The following is a 17,085-nucleotide window of genomic DNA, read 5'->3' as shown; positions in this document are numbered from 1 at the left end:
AAGGAGAGAGAGAGAGACAGAGCATGAGCAAGGGAGGAACAGAGAGAGAGGGAGACACAGAATCCAAAGCAGGATCCAGGCTCCAAGATGTCAGCGCAGAGCCCGACGCGGGGCTCGAACGCATGGACCGTGAGATCATGACCTGAGCCGAAGTCGGACGCTCCACCGACGGAGCCACCCAGTGGCCCCAACCGTTTAACACGCTTTCAAACATACCTGTCCATTCGTCTCCCACAATCACAGTGGTGGTGGCACGCATCCACTTTGGGGGACACCTGTCCCATCTGAACTACAGTATAAATTGGGAACAATGGCTGGGTCCTCTGGGACACAAAACCTCTCTGCGAAGCAATAATCGGGGGCCCCCAAGAGGGATCTTGTTCCAAGCCAGCTTTATGTGTTGGCAGGGCGATGTCTGTGATAATATTTTAGGGCCCAAAAGGACCTCAAAGACTAGTCACTTACGGCCACTCTCCTCTGTTAGCACATATCGGAACCCCCACCACTGGGACCTTTATTCCTTGAGCTGAGTGGTTTCCAAACCCCATGCCGTGGGGCTGAGATGCTGAGATAGGAGTAGACCAGTGGGGTCTGGACACAGGATGCTCCCCTCTTTAACAGAGCAAATGTAGCTTGGTGAGTTTTACATTGTGGACTTCCGTAGATTGTACTTGAAGAAAGAGTTCCGATCGAGGAGAAAAACGTTTGAAAAACCACCACTTGAATTAAGCTTGAATCACATGAAATTACGGACGCCTTCAAAAGCACATTCTGACCTACCATGCTGAAGAGCTAGCGGGAGGAGGTTTGATAGGAGGGAGGAAAGAAGCAAAGGGTACAGACGGCGGGACAGGGAGCCCCGAGAAAAATTTACCTACTTCTAATCATAGACTTTGCTAACTTTGCAATTTTGACAGGGGCCGATCTTGTCTGGGGCTCTGATGGCCAGTCCCATCTGACAGCAGGAACAGAAAAAAGCAGAACGGAGCTCGAAAAGGAACAGAGACTTCTTCCAAGGAGCTAGGGGCGGAGGGACTTGGAATCCAGAGGTGAGAGGTCACAACATGCACGTGCACAGTACAACATGGTCAGCAAAACACTTCCACTTGTGTCATCCCCCAGCGGCCCAGGGAAGCCTACGCGGGGAGTGCGGGGGCCACAACCGCGCTCCACACTAAAGCTCAGAGAGGTTAGGTGACTTTGCCGGGGTCGCAGAGCCTTGGGAACGCAAACAGACCACAAGGTGTCTGCTTTCCTGCTTCTAGATTTGGCACTCTCATCACCAAGCTAGACCGTGTCGGGTGGGAGGGTTTCAGAGACCGGAAAATCGCAGAGGGAGAAGACAATTCAGCACTAAACAAGAAATGCGACGCCAGCGTGTTGACGGAAATACCCGCACGTCCTCACCTGCTACGACATCTCTGCACATGGCTTGGAAAGCTGGGAAGTAGCTGCTGTGAACTCTTTCCAGGAGCCTGGCCATGCCCCTCGCCTTTATCGCTCTCAGTTGGTTGTACACGTGTTCCAGATCTTCAGCCCTACAACACCGTGGAGAGGGGTGAGTCCGGGCGGATATCGCGAAACGCAAGTCACACTGTGATGACCCCCTCCTCGGACACAGAGGGGCCCTGCCTCCGGGTGCTTGCACAGAGGCCGGAGCCAGCCCCACAGAGCGGGGCATCTGTTCCTGGAACAGTGAGGGCAAAAGCCTGGGTCGGGGACGCGGGTTCAAAGGGGCAGCTCCGGGAGGTAACGGCAGCAAACACTGCTGTGACCATCTGGCGGCTCATCTCGGCAGCTGGAGGTCATTAGCTCTTGCAGTAAGGTCTGGAAGGCGGGGTGGGCGGGGGGGGGGGGGGGGGTGGGTGTCGTCAGAACACAGCTGCCGGAGAAGGGCCTGTCAGCAGGTCAGAGGAACGGTCAGTGACGAGGCAAGAGGATGGGGCGTCTCAGCGCTGGGGCACACAGAGGGCCGGAGCCCTACCGGTACGCCTGGCCACGTGACAGGGACACTCTCGTTCAATGCGAGGACAGGGGCATCTGCCTCAAACATCTTTCTGTCTCCTTTTCAGTGAAGGAGTACTCGGCACGGCAATAAACAGAAGCAGGGAAACAGGAGAGCCTGAGGGGGAAGGAGTGGGAGCACCAGTCAGGTCTTTCCAGAATCCTGCAGGGGCTGGGACGCCCTGGAGGATGGGATTTCCAGCCCTCCCGATGACTGACTGGGCCCTAGGAAAGGCCGTTTTGCAGGCAGCCAACGGCCAGAACCCCAGATCTTTGCAAGAAGTGTGCGTATGGCTTCGACTGTCCACGGAGGAGGGGATAGAGGAGTAGAAGAAAAAACGTGACAGTTCATTAGTTTTATATTTGGTTGAAAGCACCTTTGAAGAAGTGTCAGCAGGTACACAGATCATAGCTCAAGAAAGGAAAGACACCTAAGCATTTTCCAGCACTTGGGACACCTGTGTTGACCCAACCAGTGGTGAAAAGTCCCCGGGGGTGGGACCAGACTCAGTGGCTGCCCCTTCCCCCCAGGCCACCATCATCCCCGGTAAGACATCTACGCCCCAGGATTTGAGCATGCGCCTACCTGCTCTTCCAGAACTCCAACTCCACCCTAGGGGTGGGGTTCTCCCCTTGTAGGAGGGGCTGGGAAGACTCTCTCTTGAGCACCCCCTGGACCCGGCGGCTCCACTGGATTACAGCAGACTCAATGGCATAGATGACTGACTTCTCTGTGCAATCCAAGCTGTGGAAGACACAACAAATCTCCCGGGTCTACTGGAAGTAACTCCAGGTGTCCCCAAAACAGAATTCCAAGCCTTTCAAAGATAGGTGGGAGATTCCACTGAATCCAGGCATTGTTCACTTCCGTTGGATGATAGACTCGGATCCGCAGTCAATAAAAAGTACAGACAAAATGCTTGTGTGTGCATGTGTACACAATTATTCAAGGTTGGGGGCTTCCCCGACATCCTGAAGACGGGTTTGAGAACTCTGAATCCCACCGAGCCTTTCTGTCCACGCAGGAATACACTGGACAGAAGCTATTCGGGTGAATGTCCACCCCTTGCCTGAGCACCCCCAGTGTCAGCAAGCTCCCTACTTGACAAAGCAGTGCGATCCTTGGTAGGCCAGCCCGTCCTGGGAGAGAGTCGGTCTCTACACTGAACCCGGAACCGCATCTACCTCTCTGCCAATTTGGCTCTGACTTCTGCGGCAAGTCAGTTGGCCTTGGCTCTGACTTCTGCGGCAAGAGGAGGTAGGCTCCGTCCTCCTCCACGAGGCAGGGAATCAGCCATCTGAAGGCCACGGGCAATTTCATTCTGGGCCCCCATTCCCCCTCCTACACCTTTTCGAAAATGCTTCAGCGAGGAAAGCTACAGGTGTTTCGGGAGAGATGTAAATGTCCAGAACACATTTTGGTGGCCTTTCGACAAAGCTTTCATAGACAGCTGTTCATGCCAAGAACCCAGGACACAAGCGACACAGAGAATCTATCGCCTGGGTGTTTCACGCCAGAAACCCACCTTTGCTTATTTTAATTAAATTCATATTTGCTGGGCAACGATATGTCGCAAGTCATTACAGAAGGTATTGAAAGGAAAAGATACTCACCTCCCTGAAATGTGATCCAGCCTTTCGGGAAATTATCAAATTTGAACAAAGCGAGACAAACCCAGCAATGATTATACACACACACACACACACACACACACACACACACACACAGACACATACACTGAATGTTATTATGTTAACATATAAAAAGGAACAGGGAAAGCGTCATTTGAGTTTATTTATTTCAAAAATGGAATATTTTTATTAAGCCACATTAGGTTTTCTAGTTAACTGGGAAATTGCTTCAGATTACATATGTAGCAAATTACTTCCCAATAGCAAAGACTCATTATAAAGGACATTGGCATTGCACGTGACACTTAGTGTCCAGATCAAATCACGGGCCCTTGAATGTACAACTGTTGACCAGTAAGACATTTGCAAACTGCTGGCAATATGGCAGACAGCACTCACACCGGAAGGTGGCCTGTTCCCAGAAACGCACAGAAGTGCTGGATAGAAGATAAAAAATGTATCATTTAGAAACCCAGGCTGGCTGAAAAGAAAAAGGAGAAAGACAATCCCCATGGGACAGAAAGAAAGCCATCCCCCCTCCAAGGGGAAGAGGCTGGGGGTTTTCTGCCCACCCAGACGCAAAGAGGCGTAGACTTCAAACAAAGCCAGATTTGTGTCCGTGTGGGGGAAAAAAAAAAAAAATCCCGGAGATCTGACAGAAGTCTCCAGCTGCCAGGGGGAGGAGGGTGTGGAACTGTAACAAGAGCCACAGAGGCTGGTTCTGTGACATTACGTGCCGCGTAAATGCGCGCGGCTGTTGCCCAGACCGGACCTGGGTCTTTGCCAAGGATGAGACGCTGTCCTGATGAGCAAAATACTGCAAATCAGTGTGGCTGCTCCCGGCCCTGAAATAATTCTGAGTGGGGGAGAAAAGGGCCATGCTGCTGTGATGGCCTTCAGGGGCTTCGGGCACAGGGAGTGAGAGGCACGGGCGGCAATCCGCGGAAAACACACAGTCCGCGGATGCTGGCAAACGGCAGACGGTGGGCTTGCGTGCAGAACCAGGAGGTGTGGGGAGCGGGGAACAGAGAAGTCGTAAAGACAACACTCAGATAAACCGGCATCTCCCCTATCTCGGAGGCCCCTACGGCCAGGCTGGCGGTACTTACGCACTGTCGCTGTCCGAATCCACAAACCCCACTTCGTCTGCGCCTGCCGGAAGAGGCAGCACAGTCTTCCCGTTGACCTGCTCCAGGATAACCAGGAGGTCGCCCTGCAGGCCGTGGGCGTGCCGCTGGACATCTTGACATACCACGTGGGGCCAGCCTCGGTGATTCTTCTCATTGGCCAGGACGGGGAGGACCACCTGGAATGGAAGCACGCGGGAAGGGAAGGTGAGAATTTTTCCGACACCTTCAGGAAAGACTATCTTAGAAGGGCCCAGAAGGCCACCCGCAACCTTTTGCAGGCCCCCGTGCCGTAGGGCCTACTATTAAGGGCCAACAGTGTGTATTGCCTTGACATCTGGTAAAACTGGGAGGGTCTCGAAGAGCCCACCTGCAGGTGAGTCCCCTTGGCCAGACAGCCGTCTTCGTCAAGGGGATGGGCGCGGTTGCCGCTTAATTCTGAGTAGCGGGCTTCAACCCCCTGCCAGCCAGTGGACTTCCTCAAATAAGCCATTCCTATCCTCCCACCGGGGCTGGTGGGCACGCCACCATCTGGATCCCCCCACCCCAAGCTTGCCTCCCATAGCCCCGCGGTTGTTCATTGTGGTCCCAAGCCCAACTCCCGAGGGACACAGTATCCTCTCCCACCTCCTCCTCTGGGCTGTGAGTCTAGGTAACTGAGGAGCCACCATCAGGATCATCTGTCCAATATCATGTGCTTGGCCATCCCCAGAACTCTTGGGCAGGAGCCCCTCCATCATGAGCAGGGTGAATAGGAGGCGATTGAAAATGTCAAAATATAGGACGAATGCAGGTAAGGCAGCCCATCTGTCTACAGGTGTTATGACCAGGGCGTGTTAAAAAAGCAAGCCAAGTTGAGGATCTTAAATCTACCTGTAGGGTGAACATTAGTTGGTTTGGGCCACCCAGTAGGGTTCCTCTTTTTTTGGTACTCATTTTTAGGTCCAGAGGCAGGAAGTGAACAAATGTGAGCCAATGAGAGTCAGGCCAAAGTCTCGCATCTGAACTTTTTGACGAAGAGAGTTTTCTCTTTTCTAGGAGTCCAGAACGATTGTGGCCTCCTTGCCAACATATGGAGCCTTAGACTAAGGCCAATATGGGGGCGCCTGGGTGACTCAGTTGGTCGAGCGTCTGACTTCGGCTCAGGTCACGATCTCACAGTCTGTAAGTTTGAGCCCCATTTCGGGCTCTGTGCTGACAGCTCAGAGCTTGCAGCCTGCTTCAAATTCTGTCTCTCTGTCTCTCTCTGCACCCCCCTGCTTGTGCTCTGTCTCTAAAATAAATAAACATTAAAAAAAATTAAAAAAAAAAAAGAATAGGGTCAATATGGGGAAAAGACAGTTTACAGATGGAGAAAAGCCCATGTCCTCTGACATCATTAGAGCTCCTGAATCAAGCCGCTCCAGAATTTTCTTAGCTACTTCACGTGGAGGTTTTGATCACTAGCAACTTAAAAAGTTCTAGTTGATGGAACCTACTAGGAACATCTCACAGCTGAAGGAAAGGGATGATAGAGAGAGAGAGAGAGAGAGAGAGAGAGAGAGAGAGAGAAACCCAGATGATCAGGAAATGGGATAAGGAAGAACCAAGGAAATAATGACAACAGAAACTCATATGGCTGGTTGGGTTCTACGAATGACCAGAGTCCATGTGGCTATGAAATGGGACACCTAGACCTGGCGGGTGAAATCTAAGAGGGTGAGCCTTGCCTCGTCTGTCTAGAAACAATCACTGAACTGAGAATTTATAACAGCAGGTGGACAGGGAGTGCCAACAGAGAAGATGTTACAAATCAAGTCCCACTCATTCATGTTGAGAAAGGATGCTCTGGGGGGGGGAGGCGCCTGGGTGGCTCAGTTGGTTGAGGATCCAACTTCAGCTCAGGTCATGGCCTTACAGTTTGTGAGTCTGTGCCCTGCATGGGGCTCTCTGCTATCCAGGCAGAACCTCCTTCAGATCCTCTGTCCCCCTCTCTCTCTGCCCCTCCCCTACCCGCACACACTCTCTCCCCAAAATAAACAGACATTTATTAGAAAGAAAGAAAGAAAGAAAGAAAGAAAGAAAGAAAGAGAAAGAAAGAAAGAAGGAAAGAAAGAGAAAGAAAGAAAGAAAAGAAAGAAAGAAAGAAAAAGAAAGGAAGGAAGGAAGGAAGGAAGGAAGGAAGGAAGGAAGAAAGAAAGAAAGAAAGAAAGAAAGAAAGAAAGAAAGAAAGAAAGAAAAGAAAGGACCCTTTTGGACCCTGGGCAGAAGGCCCAAGAGGAAAGAGAGAATGAAGAGTAATATTCTTAGGATCTCAGAGGCAGGGACTGTATCTCATCTGGTCTTTTTATACCCACAGTCCTCCATAAGGCCTGGCATAGAGGAAGCACTCCATAGAGGTTCACAGAATAATTGAACGTACGCGGTCTGAAGAAAAACTGGTGAGTGAGCTTGCACCGGATTTTTGAGGGCTCTGAGAGAAAAATAATGAACGTGAACTTTCTATGAAACGAAAAGCTACTCCTTCATTTATTCAATAAATACTTATTAACCATCTATATGCTAATCGTGTTCTAGGTGCTGGGAAGGTATGTCAATGAACAAAACAGACAAGAATTCCTGATCTCATGAAGTTCAGGGGAGAGACGGTCCATCAACAGAACGTTCTGCAAGAAAGGATAATAACAAAGCAGGGGAGGACGATCAAGAGAGTTTACAGTGACAGATGGACTGATTGGTGCAGGCTTCGTTGAGAAGGTCACATTTAAACAGAAACTGGGGAGGACAGGGAGAGAGCTGTGCAGATCCTTGGGGGACGTATATTATAGACAGAAGGTAGCTGGCTATGGCAGTTGGGGTTTCAGAGAAGCAAAGGCTGGGGACAGCAATATCCGAATCAGGTGGTTTGTGAAACTCTGGGGTGGGGGGGGGTGTGAATGACTGCTCCCGAGAATCTGAGGACAGATAGAGAGGAGGGGGTGTCCAAGCAGTGAGCCCAAGGGCTCTCCAGCGTTAGGAAGCTGGCAGGTGCCATTGATGGGAAGGAGTGGCCATCGCGACGTCAGAAGACTGGTGTCCTGAAAGCCAAAGGCCGCTCACAGGTCCAACCAGAAGAGGACTGCTGAAGCATCCGGCGTCCTGGTAACGCCGACGAGCTCTTTACTTTGTCTTCCATGCGACGTGGGGGTGACCGCAGGCTAAAACAGGAAGAAGATGGGGCCCGGCGAGAACAGACACAAATCCCAGGCATTCTGCCGTCGAGGGGACCACAGAAAAAAGGACGAGAGCTTCCAGGAGGAATGAGGATTCTGTCTGACGGGAGTTACCTGGTGGGGCAGGAAAAACCAAGAATGTAGGAGAAAGGGGAGAGTCGTTGGCGTGACCTCTTCAAGGAAACGAGAATGGACGGGATTTGGAGCAAAGGTGGAGGTTTTAGTCTCGGGGTTGCCACCAGGGGACGGCACACGGTCCTTCTGTAGCAACAGGAGGGATGGCAGAGTAGGGTGACTTTAGATATTGGCAGATGGGACAGATAGAAGCACTGGTGGGAGTTTTATTCTAATACTCCCATGTTCTAAAACCAAGTAAGAGGCAAAAGCACCACAGGAGTGAGGCTGATAGAAATTCTGGACATTTGGGGCGGGGGGCGGGGGGCGGGGGGAGAAAGTGTGCGACAGGGATCTAGAAAAATCAAGAGAATAATTGGAAGCATGGGTGTCACCTGGGAGGTGTAGAAGGCCTGTTACAGGTGCGGGCTCACGGATTTAAAGTGGGGCCAGTGGGTTTTGTTGGATTCCATCAGGATTATGGTTTCACCAGAGGAATAGGACAAAACGAGGCAGAGGCCAGTGAGTCCGGAGTTTACGCAAGGTCGTGATGATAATGGAGGAGAAAGCACGTGAGTCTGGACAGGGACAGCGGGAAGGCGACAGGATGGAGGGATTGGCGGTCCTAGCGTGGTCGGGGGCCTGCGGTATGGGACGCTGTGTGGAGCGAGCTGGAAGACAGGAGTGGTGGTCAGAGAAAGAGGTCCCTGATGTGGGAATGGGAGGTCTGGGAACAGCCACAGTAGAGAGGTAGGCAACATCGTTGGAGGAGGAAGTTTCAAGGACCCCGGAGGCCGGCTTATTGGAAGGATCCTTCCTGCATCTAATGAAGCAGCCAGGTGGTAAGGTGGGAGTGATGTTGGAAAGAGTCACAGTGAGCCGGGGGCAGGGCCGTCAGTGCATGACACAGCAGTGAGACGGGAGAGGGCGGGTTTTGTCTGATGGCGTGAGATCCAAGCGGAGGTTTTTCTACACAAGTCTAGAAGCAGCAAGGAGGAGCGAAGGCTCAGAGATGGAGAGGCTGTGGGGACAGACACACAGCTGAGTCCTCCAGGGACAGCGGGGATGGGTTAGGGCCAGGTGACAAGGAGGGGTCAGAGGAGTGAGGACGCTTTTGAGTGGGGTATCGAGGGACAAGAGTTCTTGTCCTGTAGGGCAAACCTACAACACAGCACACTATTCCGGGTGTCCTCATGTACTGTTTCTAAATTCCATGACCGTCCTGCACGATCGTTTGACCCTGGCCGCAGAGGTCACATGACACTGATGCATCGCCCAGAACCGGGATTCGAACCCAGGCCCATCAGATTCCATATCCCATGCTCCCTCCCCCAGACACAGAACTTCAAAATGGCACCCAAGTCTCGGACCTCGGGGAAAATAACCTGGCAGCAGTGAGTGAAGTGGCCAGGAGGAGGGAGAAACTAGCAGGAAACTCGTTACTAAATTCTGTCAATTCCAAGAAACACTGCTTGGATGCCTTTTTTAATTACTTTATTTAATCTATCTATCTATCTATTATCTATCTATCATGTATGTATTTTGAGAGAGAGAGAGAGAGAGTGCACACACATTCAAGCAGGAGAGAGGGAGCAGAGAGAGAGAGAGAGAGAGAGAGAGAGAATCCCAAGCAGGCTTCATGCCCAGTGCAGAGTCTGACACGAGGCTCGATCTCACGACCCAGGGATCACGACCTGAGCCAAAATCGAGAGTTGGACATTCAACCGACGGAGCCACCCAGGCGCACCTTGGATGCATTTTTTTTTAAACCCTGTACTAGTGTAACAAAGTAATGTTAAAATGTATAGCTTCCTCCCTCTTTGGGAGGAATCGTACCCCACACCCACCCCCTAATACAAGAGGGCTTCTCAGCCACAAGGGCTCCTTTGGCTTGAGTGAGCTGAGTCGGGTGTGGGAGGATGAGGGGAGTATGCCACCAGGGGTGGAGCTGGCCCACAGGGGGAGAGGAGAGGGGCCAGGAGCGCTGGGAGGGAAGGAGGGGCTTAGGGGGCAGGAGGTGAGCTGGGGGCTGTAACCGCCCTCGATCAGCAGGGCGAGTAAAAGAAGTAGATGAGGGAGCAGCAGTCGAATGGCCTATAGATGGCTGTTAGTGGCTTCGAGAAATGCTAAGGCCTGAAGGTAATCTAAAAGTAAATATTTTATTTGGATTTTAAAAACATATAATACATTTACCTGGTGCAAAATCTGAAAGTGCAAAAGCTTCCCAGTGCAAAGCAAGCATTCTATCTACCCCTGCAGCTCAGTCACCTAGCTTCTCGGGCCTGTGGATTCCTCTGTTAGTGAATCTGTCCATCCTTCGTCCCTCTCTCCCTCCCTCCCTCCTTCCCTCTTTTCCTCCGTTCCCTCTTTCATTCCCTCCTTCTTTCCCTCCTTCCTTCCCTCCTTCTTTTCTTCCTTCCTCCCCCCCTCTCCCTTCCTCCTTCCCTCCTTCCTTCCACCCTTCCTTCCTTTCCTTCCCTCCCTCCTTCCTTCCCTTCCTCTTTCCCTCCTTCTTTCCTTTCCTTCCTTCCCTTCCTCCTTCCCTCCTTCCTTGCTTGCTTGCTTCCTTCCTTCCTTCCCTCCTTTTTTCCCTCCTTCCTCCCTCCCTCCCACTTTCCCTCCTCCTTGCTTCCTTCGCCCTTCTTTCCTCCCTCCCTCTTTCTTCTTTTTAGCAGAAATGGTAGCATACTATACTATAATTCTGCACCTTAAAAAATTATCTTAAATCGCAGCACTCTTCACACTAGCCAAGAGGGGAAAGAACTTCCATCCATGGGTGAATGGATACACAAAAGGCGACGTATACATAAAATGGGATAGTACTCAGCCTTAAAAAAGGAAGACGGTTCTGACACCTGCTACAACCATGGATGAACCACGAGGACATTATGCTAAATGAAGTAAGCCAGTGACAAGAAGCTGAATGCTGCACGACTCCATTCATATGAGGTACCCAGAGTGGTCAAGGTCATAGGAACAGAAAGTAGAATGGGGTGGGGGGGAATGCCAGGGCCCGCGGAAAGGTGGAGCTGGGGGTTTGTTTAGCGCGTACCGGCTTTCAGTCATGCAGGATGGCGGGGGTTCCCGGGGATTTGCGGCACAACAGTGTGTGGGCGGTTCACAGGGGTCAGCCTGTACACTTGGAAATTATTGAGAGAGTGAATTTCATCTTGTGTGCGTTTTTTTCCCCCACAATAAATATAAATTACCTTAAGGACTGTTCCATAGCAATTATTCCTTTTATTTATTTTTTCAAAGTTTATGTGTTTGTTTCGAGAGGGAGAGAGAAAGCACGAGGGGGGGAAGGGCAGAGAGAGAGAGAGGAGAGAGCGAGAATCCCAAGTCGGCTCTTCGCTGCTACCACAGAGCCCGACACGGGGCTCAAACTCATGAACTGTGACATCATGACCTCAGCCCAAGTCCAACACTTAACCAACTGAGCCACCCAGGCGCCCTACCAACTCTTCTGTTTAATTATAGCTGGACCTTCCTTCATTTGCCCGGTGCCCTGTCGATAAACATTCAGTTTGTTTCCAATCTCGTTCAATGCACCAATGAAAATTCTGGAATGTTTGAGGGCTTGGATTATTTTACAATTATGTTTGCCCGCTGGATACATTTCCTCGGGCCTGATCCTGCTCTGAGATTGACCCGCTGCCCTCCACACGTACTAAGTGTAGCGCCACGTCTGAACCTTGGCTCAGTCTGCTCCCAGTCCCTTGAAACTTACCTTGACATCCATTTACCCTAACCTTCCTTCCTGTTCAGGAGCCAGTTCGACACCTGAGGCTAAGCGTGGCTCTCAGACCACATGCATACCTCTCTCCTCTGAACACAATGGCACTTCCTTCTGTCATCATTCACAAGGGGACTTGATCCAAGCTTAGATCTCTGTAGTGAGGGTGTTCAGACAATGCACAGCAGTAAAGCCATTCTGGTTGTTAAAAGACTGAAGTGCATCCTGATCTACTGAGAAACCTAGCTTCTCTGGGCTTCCCGAGGGTGACTCTGTCACCCGTGCTCCTTCCCTGCCATACCCCCTTCCCAGAGCTTCCTGGTAAAGCAACTAAAAGGCTAACATCTGGCCTAGCAGGGAGCCTCCAGGACCCGACTCCAGCACTGGGGCCAACTCTAGTAAATTCTACCTCCACCCCAGGCGTATGAGTTTTCAATACAGTAAAACCTTGGTTTGCGAGCAGAGCATAATTCGTTCTAGAAACATGCTCGTAATCCAAAGCACGAGTATATCAAAGCAAATTTCCCCATAAGAAAGAGTGGGAACTCAGATGATTTGTTCCACAACCCAAAAATATTCATATAAAAATCGCAATACTGTAAATATAACACAAAATAATAAAGAAAATACATAATACAAAGAAAAAGAAACAAATTCACCTGCACTTACCTTTGAACACCTTCATGGTTAGTGCAAAGGAGACAAGAGAGGAGGGTTATTGTGTAGGACGACATTCACTATCGCTAACAGAATCACAGCTATCTATTGGCTCGGTGGAATCTTTTTCTTTTTGTGCAACCGTAACAAGGAACCTATCCAATGATACTTGCTATTGCCTCCTTTTGAGGATGTCGGGGAATTGTGACATTGCGTTGACAATCACCCACAATCCCACAGTGAGCGAAAGAGAGAACGAGAGAGAGAGAAGAACCATTGGCTCTTTGTGATCCTGTGACAACCCACGTCGCGTACTACTTATATTGCAAGACATTGCTCGTTTATCAAGTTAAAATGTATTAGAAATGTTTGCTCGTCTTGCGGAACACTCGCAGAACAAGTTACTCGCGATCCAAGGTTTTACTGTATTTGAAATAGAGGATCAATTTCATGGGTAGGATTGTGTCTTCTGTTTTTCTGGTATTCCCTATGGCCTCTATCACACAAAACAGCCTCCCCAAACATACACACAGAACTTACAGGGAAAATTACTCCCATTCCAGAAAGGTCTAAATGTCCCAAGAATCTCACCTTGGGCACCCTCTCTGAAATCTGCACTCTCCCCGCTTTGCCTGTGGCCTCACACAAGTACTCTATAATCCACGTCTCCGGACATCTTCCTCCCTGAGCTCAGGGCAGACCCCTCCCCCCTCCAAACACCTGTTGGCACCTGTTGGACATTTCCAAATGGATGCCCCAACTTCTTATCTTGGCACGTGGCTGACACTGGGTATTCACGGATGAGGTGAAATCGAAACCAAAACACCTCCCCCTTTAACTCCCCTCGTAGGTAAGCACTGTGTATATAGAGCCTTTCACTTCCGTTACCTCCCTGACCCCATAGAGATGAGCCCTTGGTCACCACTGTTTGTCTTTCCCTGTGTCAGTTTACAGAGGGATTAAGAAATGGTCAGGACCCAGCAGGCCCTCCTGACTCCAGCCTCCCCTCGACGTTGGCTTGGTCCCAGACCGGGACTGGAGGAAATCGGAGCCCATTCAGCTTCTCACTCTGACCTGGCCCCTTCCCAGGTGGCCCCAGCTCGCCCCCAGGTCGCACGTGGGCTCTGGGCTTGGGGGCTTGGGGCCCCTCCCCTCTGGCCACGCCCCCTTCCCCGCCCTCCGGCTCCGCCTCCCCTCCCCTCCCCCTCCCAGGGGCTGCCGGCGCCCCGCAACCTGCCCACCCTCACCTGAGAGAACAGGGCGGCCAGATGCTCCAGAGGGGCGGCGGGCACGTCCCCGCACAGCACGGCGCCGCGGAGGCTGCGGGGCCCCGGCGGCTCCGGCCCGGTGCGCAGGAAGAAAAGCCCCTTGGCGCGAGGCGGGCCGGCCTCGGGCCCCGCGTCCAGCCCGGGTCGCAGCGCCAGGCCCCCCGGCCCGGGCCGCACCACCAGCAGCGGCTGCGGGCTCCCCTCATCCTCGCGGCCCAGGAAGGCGTGCAGCAGCCGCTCCGCCTCGGCCGTGCCCGCGCAGCGCTCCCAGGCGCCGGCGGCCGGCCGCAGGCTCCGGGCCACGTAGGCCCCCAGGAGTCGCAGGCGCGGGTCGGCGCCGGGCTCCGGGTCCGCTTCCTCCGCTCCCGGCATCGCGCGCTCCTGCCGGCCCCAGCGGTTTCCCGGGCGACGCGGACGCGGCCGGGGCTCCCGCCTCCGCTGCCCTCCTATTGGGCCGGAGACTGCTGACCACGCCCCCTTCCAGGCTAGAGAGGTAGGCGAGGGACGCGGACGGCAAGGGGCGGGCTCGCGTCGCTGTTGCTAGGAAACCAGCCGCCGCTCCTGGTTAGTGCCTGCGCTCTCGCTCTCGGATTGCAGGTGCTGGGGGGGGGGGGGGGGGAGGGTGACCGTCCAGAGCCCCGGTTTATTGACGGGGTGCGTGGAGGGGGAGGGCAAGGATACAAATGCTGTTAAGGGTCTTGCTGGCTAAGGTCAGATTAAATTCTTTAGAGGACTCCAGACACTGAAAATATGCTGGTTCTCCCGTCTACTCCCCAGATGTGTAATTCAAACTTGAAAAAACGATGTTAAATCCTAAAATAGATGTAAGCGAACTCAGTGAATTTTTAAAATTTCTTTTCCGTGATAACTTACATACTTTAGAACGGTGTTTATGTGGCCACTGAGCATTCGAAAGGTGCTGGTGCGACTGAGGAACTGAATTTTTAATTTAATTTAATATTAAACAATAATGAACTAATAATGAAATAATAATTTTAGATCAGCTTCAGAATTTCAATGTCAATTTATTTTTTAAAAAGATTTTTTTTAGGGTCCTGCTCTGTTCATGCCTTAAGTGTGTGCTTAATCTGACAAATGGGGACTCAAACTCTGAGATGGCCCCGATCAGTTCCTTCTGAAGTGCAGAAAGGCGCTTTTAAATATGCAGGATTATGTGGATATCGTCTTCCAAAAGGGATACCGTGAAGCAGCTTTACTGACCTCAGAAATTAGCGTTTGTCACCTGCTGACTCCCTCTTCATTATGGAGATATAAATAGCTTGGCTCTTTGCATGCTTGTAAGGGGTGTAGGGACAAGGAAAGGGACAGCCTGGAAGCATGAAGCCTGCAGGTCGGAAATGAGCCCCCCCACCCTTTCCCCCCGCCCTACCACTCTGATTTTTGTCATCAACCAGAGACTGCACAATCTCTGGTAAAAAAGAATGTTCATAATGGCTTCAAAGAAACATTAACAGAATAAGCACTTATCAAAGGCAACTCAGCTAACAAGAACCCCTCAGGAAAAGTTGGTAGCTAAAAGGTAAAATGATTGATTTCATAATAACTGGGGCGCAGGAGGCGCTATGATGAAAAATGTTCACAATAGAAAATGAATCTTTATGTGTGTAAGGAGTGTTTTATCATTGCCGGATTAAACAGTAGGCAGACCAACTGTGAGGAAAGGGACAAAGCAGGGGCCCTAAAATGATTTTAAGATGAATTTGGTGATTGACATTGCAAAAGAAAGCATCAGGGGAAAATGAAAGTGTTGGGGGCTTCTTACACATAGCATTGTTTTTTAGAGTTTTTATTTTGCACAGAGGAAGGCATGATTATTGTTTTAATGCTTAGGGCCTCCAAATGTGTAAATCCCGGTCATGTTTTATAGAGAGAGTGACTTCAGGGCCATTAACTTCCTGTAAACCCTTCAAATAAAGTTTCTAGCACCCCAGTCGTGGCCTATGTTGACCTCCATCCTCATTGTCCCTTTGCCCCAATATACATAAAAATAGAAACCCAGAAGCCTGTGAAGGTGATCTGAAGATATCTGACAGTAAAGTCTCCTGAACACTGTCAACCCAGGCTTTTTTCCTTTAAAAATACACCTTAATCTTCATTTTAGAAGGAGATCAGCTGGGGGTGTGTGGGGGTGGGACATTAAATGGGATTTATTAAAAGCAACTGACATCAAGTTTATACTGTATAATTATAGTAAGGGAAATAAAATAACAAACATGTTAGCAATCTGTTACCGTGTAACGAATTACATGAAAAGTTAGCAGCTTCATAACATTATCTAACATAATTTATGCTGGCTCAGGAATTGGGGCAGTTTATCTGGGCAGTTCCGGCTCAGGATCTCTCATCATGTTTCAGACAAGATGTCTTCAGCGGCCACATCATCTAGAGGCTTGACTGGGTCTGGGGGAGCCTCTTCAAGATATCTTGCTCCCATGGCTGGTGAGTCAATGCTGGAGGCTTCGGTTTCTCAGCACGTGGAACTCTCCACTGGGTGTTTGGTAACACTATGGCTGTCTTCCCCTAGACCAAGTGATCTAAGAGAGAGCAAGACAGAAGCCACAAAGTCTCTCACGACCTAGCCTTGGAAGCCACACACTGCCATTTCTGCAATAGCCCTGTTAGTTACAAAGATTCACCCCATTCACCGTGAAAGGGAAGTATTCCAGGATGTGAATACCTTGGGGCAAGACTCACCGGGTGTTACCTAAGAGGCTGACGACTCCAAAAAGTGTTCAGAAAGATATTGAATTTGTGTAATTATTCAGAGGAAATGATTTCCATTTTTTATGTTGGAAACGTGACTTTGCTGCTCTGAGCATAATGTTTTTTATATCAGATTTCTTGCTTTGCACAACTCTTGTTCAATGCTTTTTAGTAATGATCTCTTTAAATTCTGGGCAGTCATCATGGGCAAGAAAATGTGTTCACACAAGCAAGTAATGCAAAACATAAAGCCTTTAGACTCATTCAAAAGTGAAGAGTTGACATTATATTTCCAGGGTCTGACAGTTCTTTTCTTCACTGACAAACATTATGTTGAAATTTCTCATGATGCTGCTAATGGATATTGAATCTGAATCAACCTTTTCCTATCAAATATTTAAAATAATGATAACGTCTTAATTCAAAGAGCATGCATGCGTTGTTACAATAGTTTCCTTCCAGCTGTCTTAGATGCCACTGAATAAAGACATTGGACGCCACTGGGGAGGTGCTTTGGATACATGTGCCAAAGGAGAATCCAGGCTACCTGGGACTCCATTCAGGAGGCACGTATAAGAATATTATTTGTTCGTAAGAGCATAATCATGGGAAATAGACTGAGTGTTTACCAA

General features: G+C 50.4%; 1 protein-coding gene across 1 annotated transcript in view; it reads right to left on the bottom strand.

The window, feature by feature from the left end:
• Positions 1 to 14,104, bottom strand: part of DNAH9 (dynein axonemal heavy chain 9) — a 334,173-nt gene extending 320,069 nt beyond the window's left edge. Inside the window, exons 1-4 of the mRNA XM_027047332.2 lie at positions 13,709 to 14,104; positions 4,746 to 4,942; positions 2,591 to 2,749; positions 1,408 to 1,538 (exon numbers count right to left, since the gene is read on the bottom strand). Coding sequence (XP_026903133.2) covers positions 1,408 to 1,538; positions 2,591 to 2,749; positions 4,746 to 4,942; positions 13,709 to 14,101 — 880 coding nt within the window. The 5' untranslated portion in view covers positions 14,102 to 14,104. The remainder of the gene's footprint in view (positions 1 to 1,407; positions 1,539 to 2,590; positions 2,750 to 4,745; positions 4,943 to 13,708) is intronic.
• Positions 14,105 to 17,085: the final 2,981 nt, after the last annotated feature.

The sequence above is a fragment of the Acinonyx jubatus genome, chromosome E1 (genome assembly GCF_027475565.1).
Source record: "Acinonyx jubatus isolate Ajub_Pintada_27869175 chromosome E1, VMU_Ajub_asm_v1.0, whole genome shotgun sequence".
Taxonomy (NCBI): domain Eukaryota; kingdom Metazoa; phylum Chordata; class Mammalia; order Carnivora; family Felidae; genus Acinonyx; species Acinonyx jubatus.
This window is presented reverse-complemented; position numbering and strand designations above follow the sequence as displayed.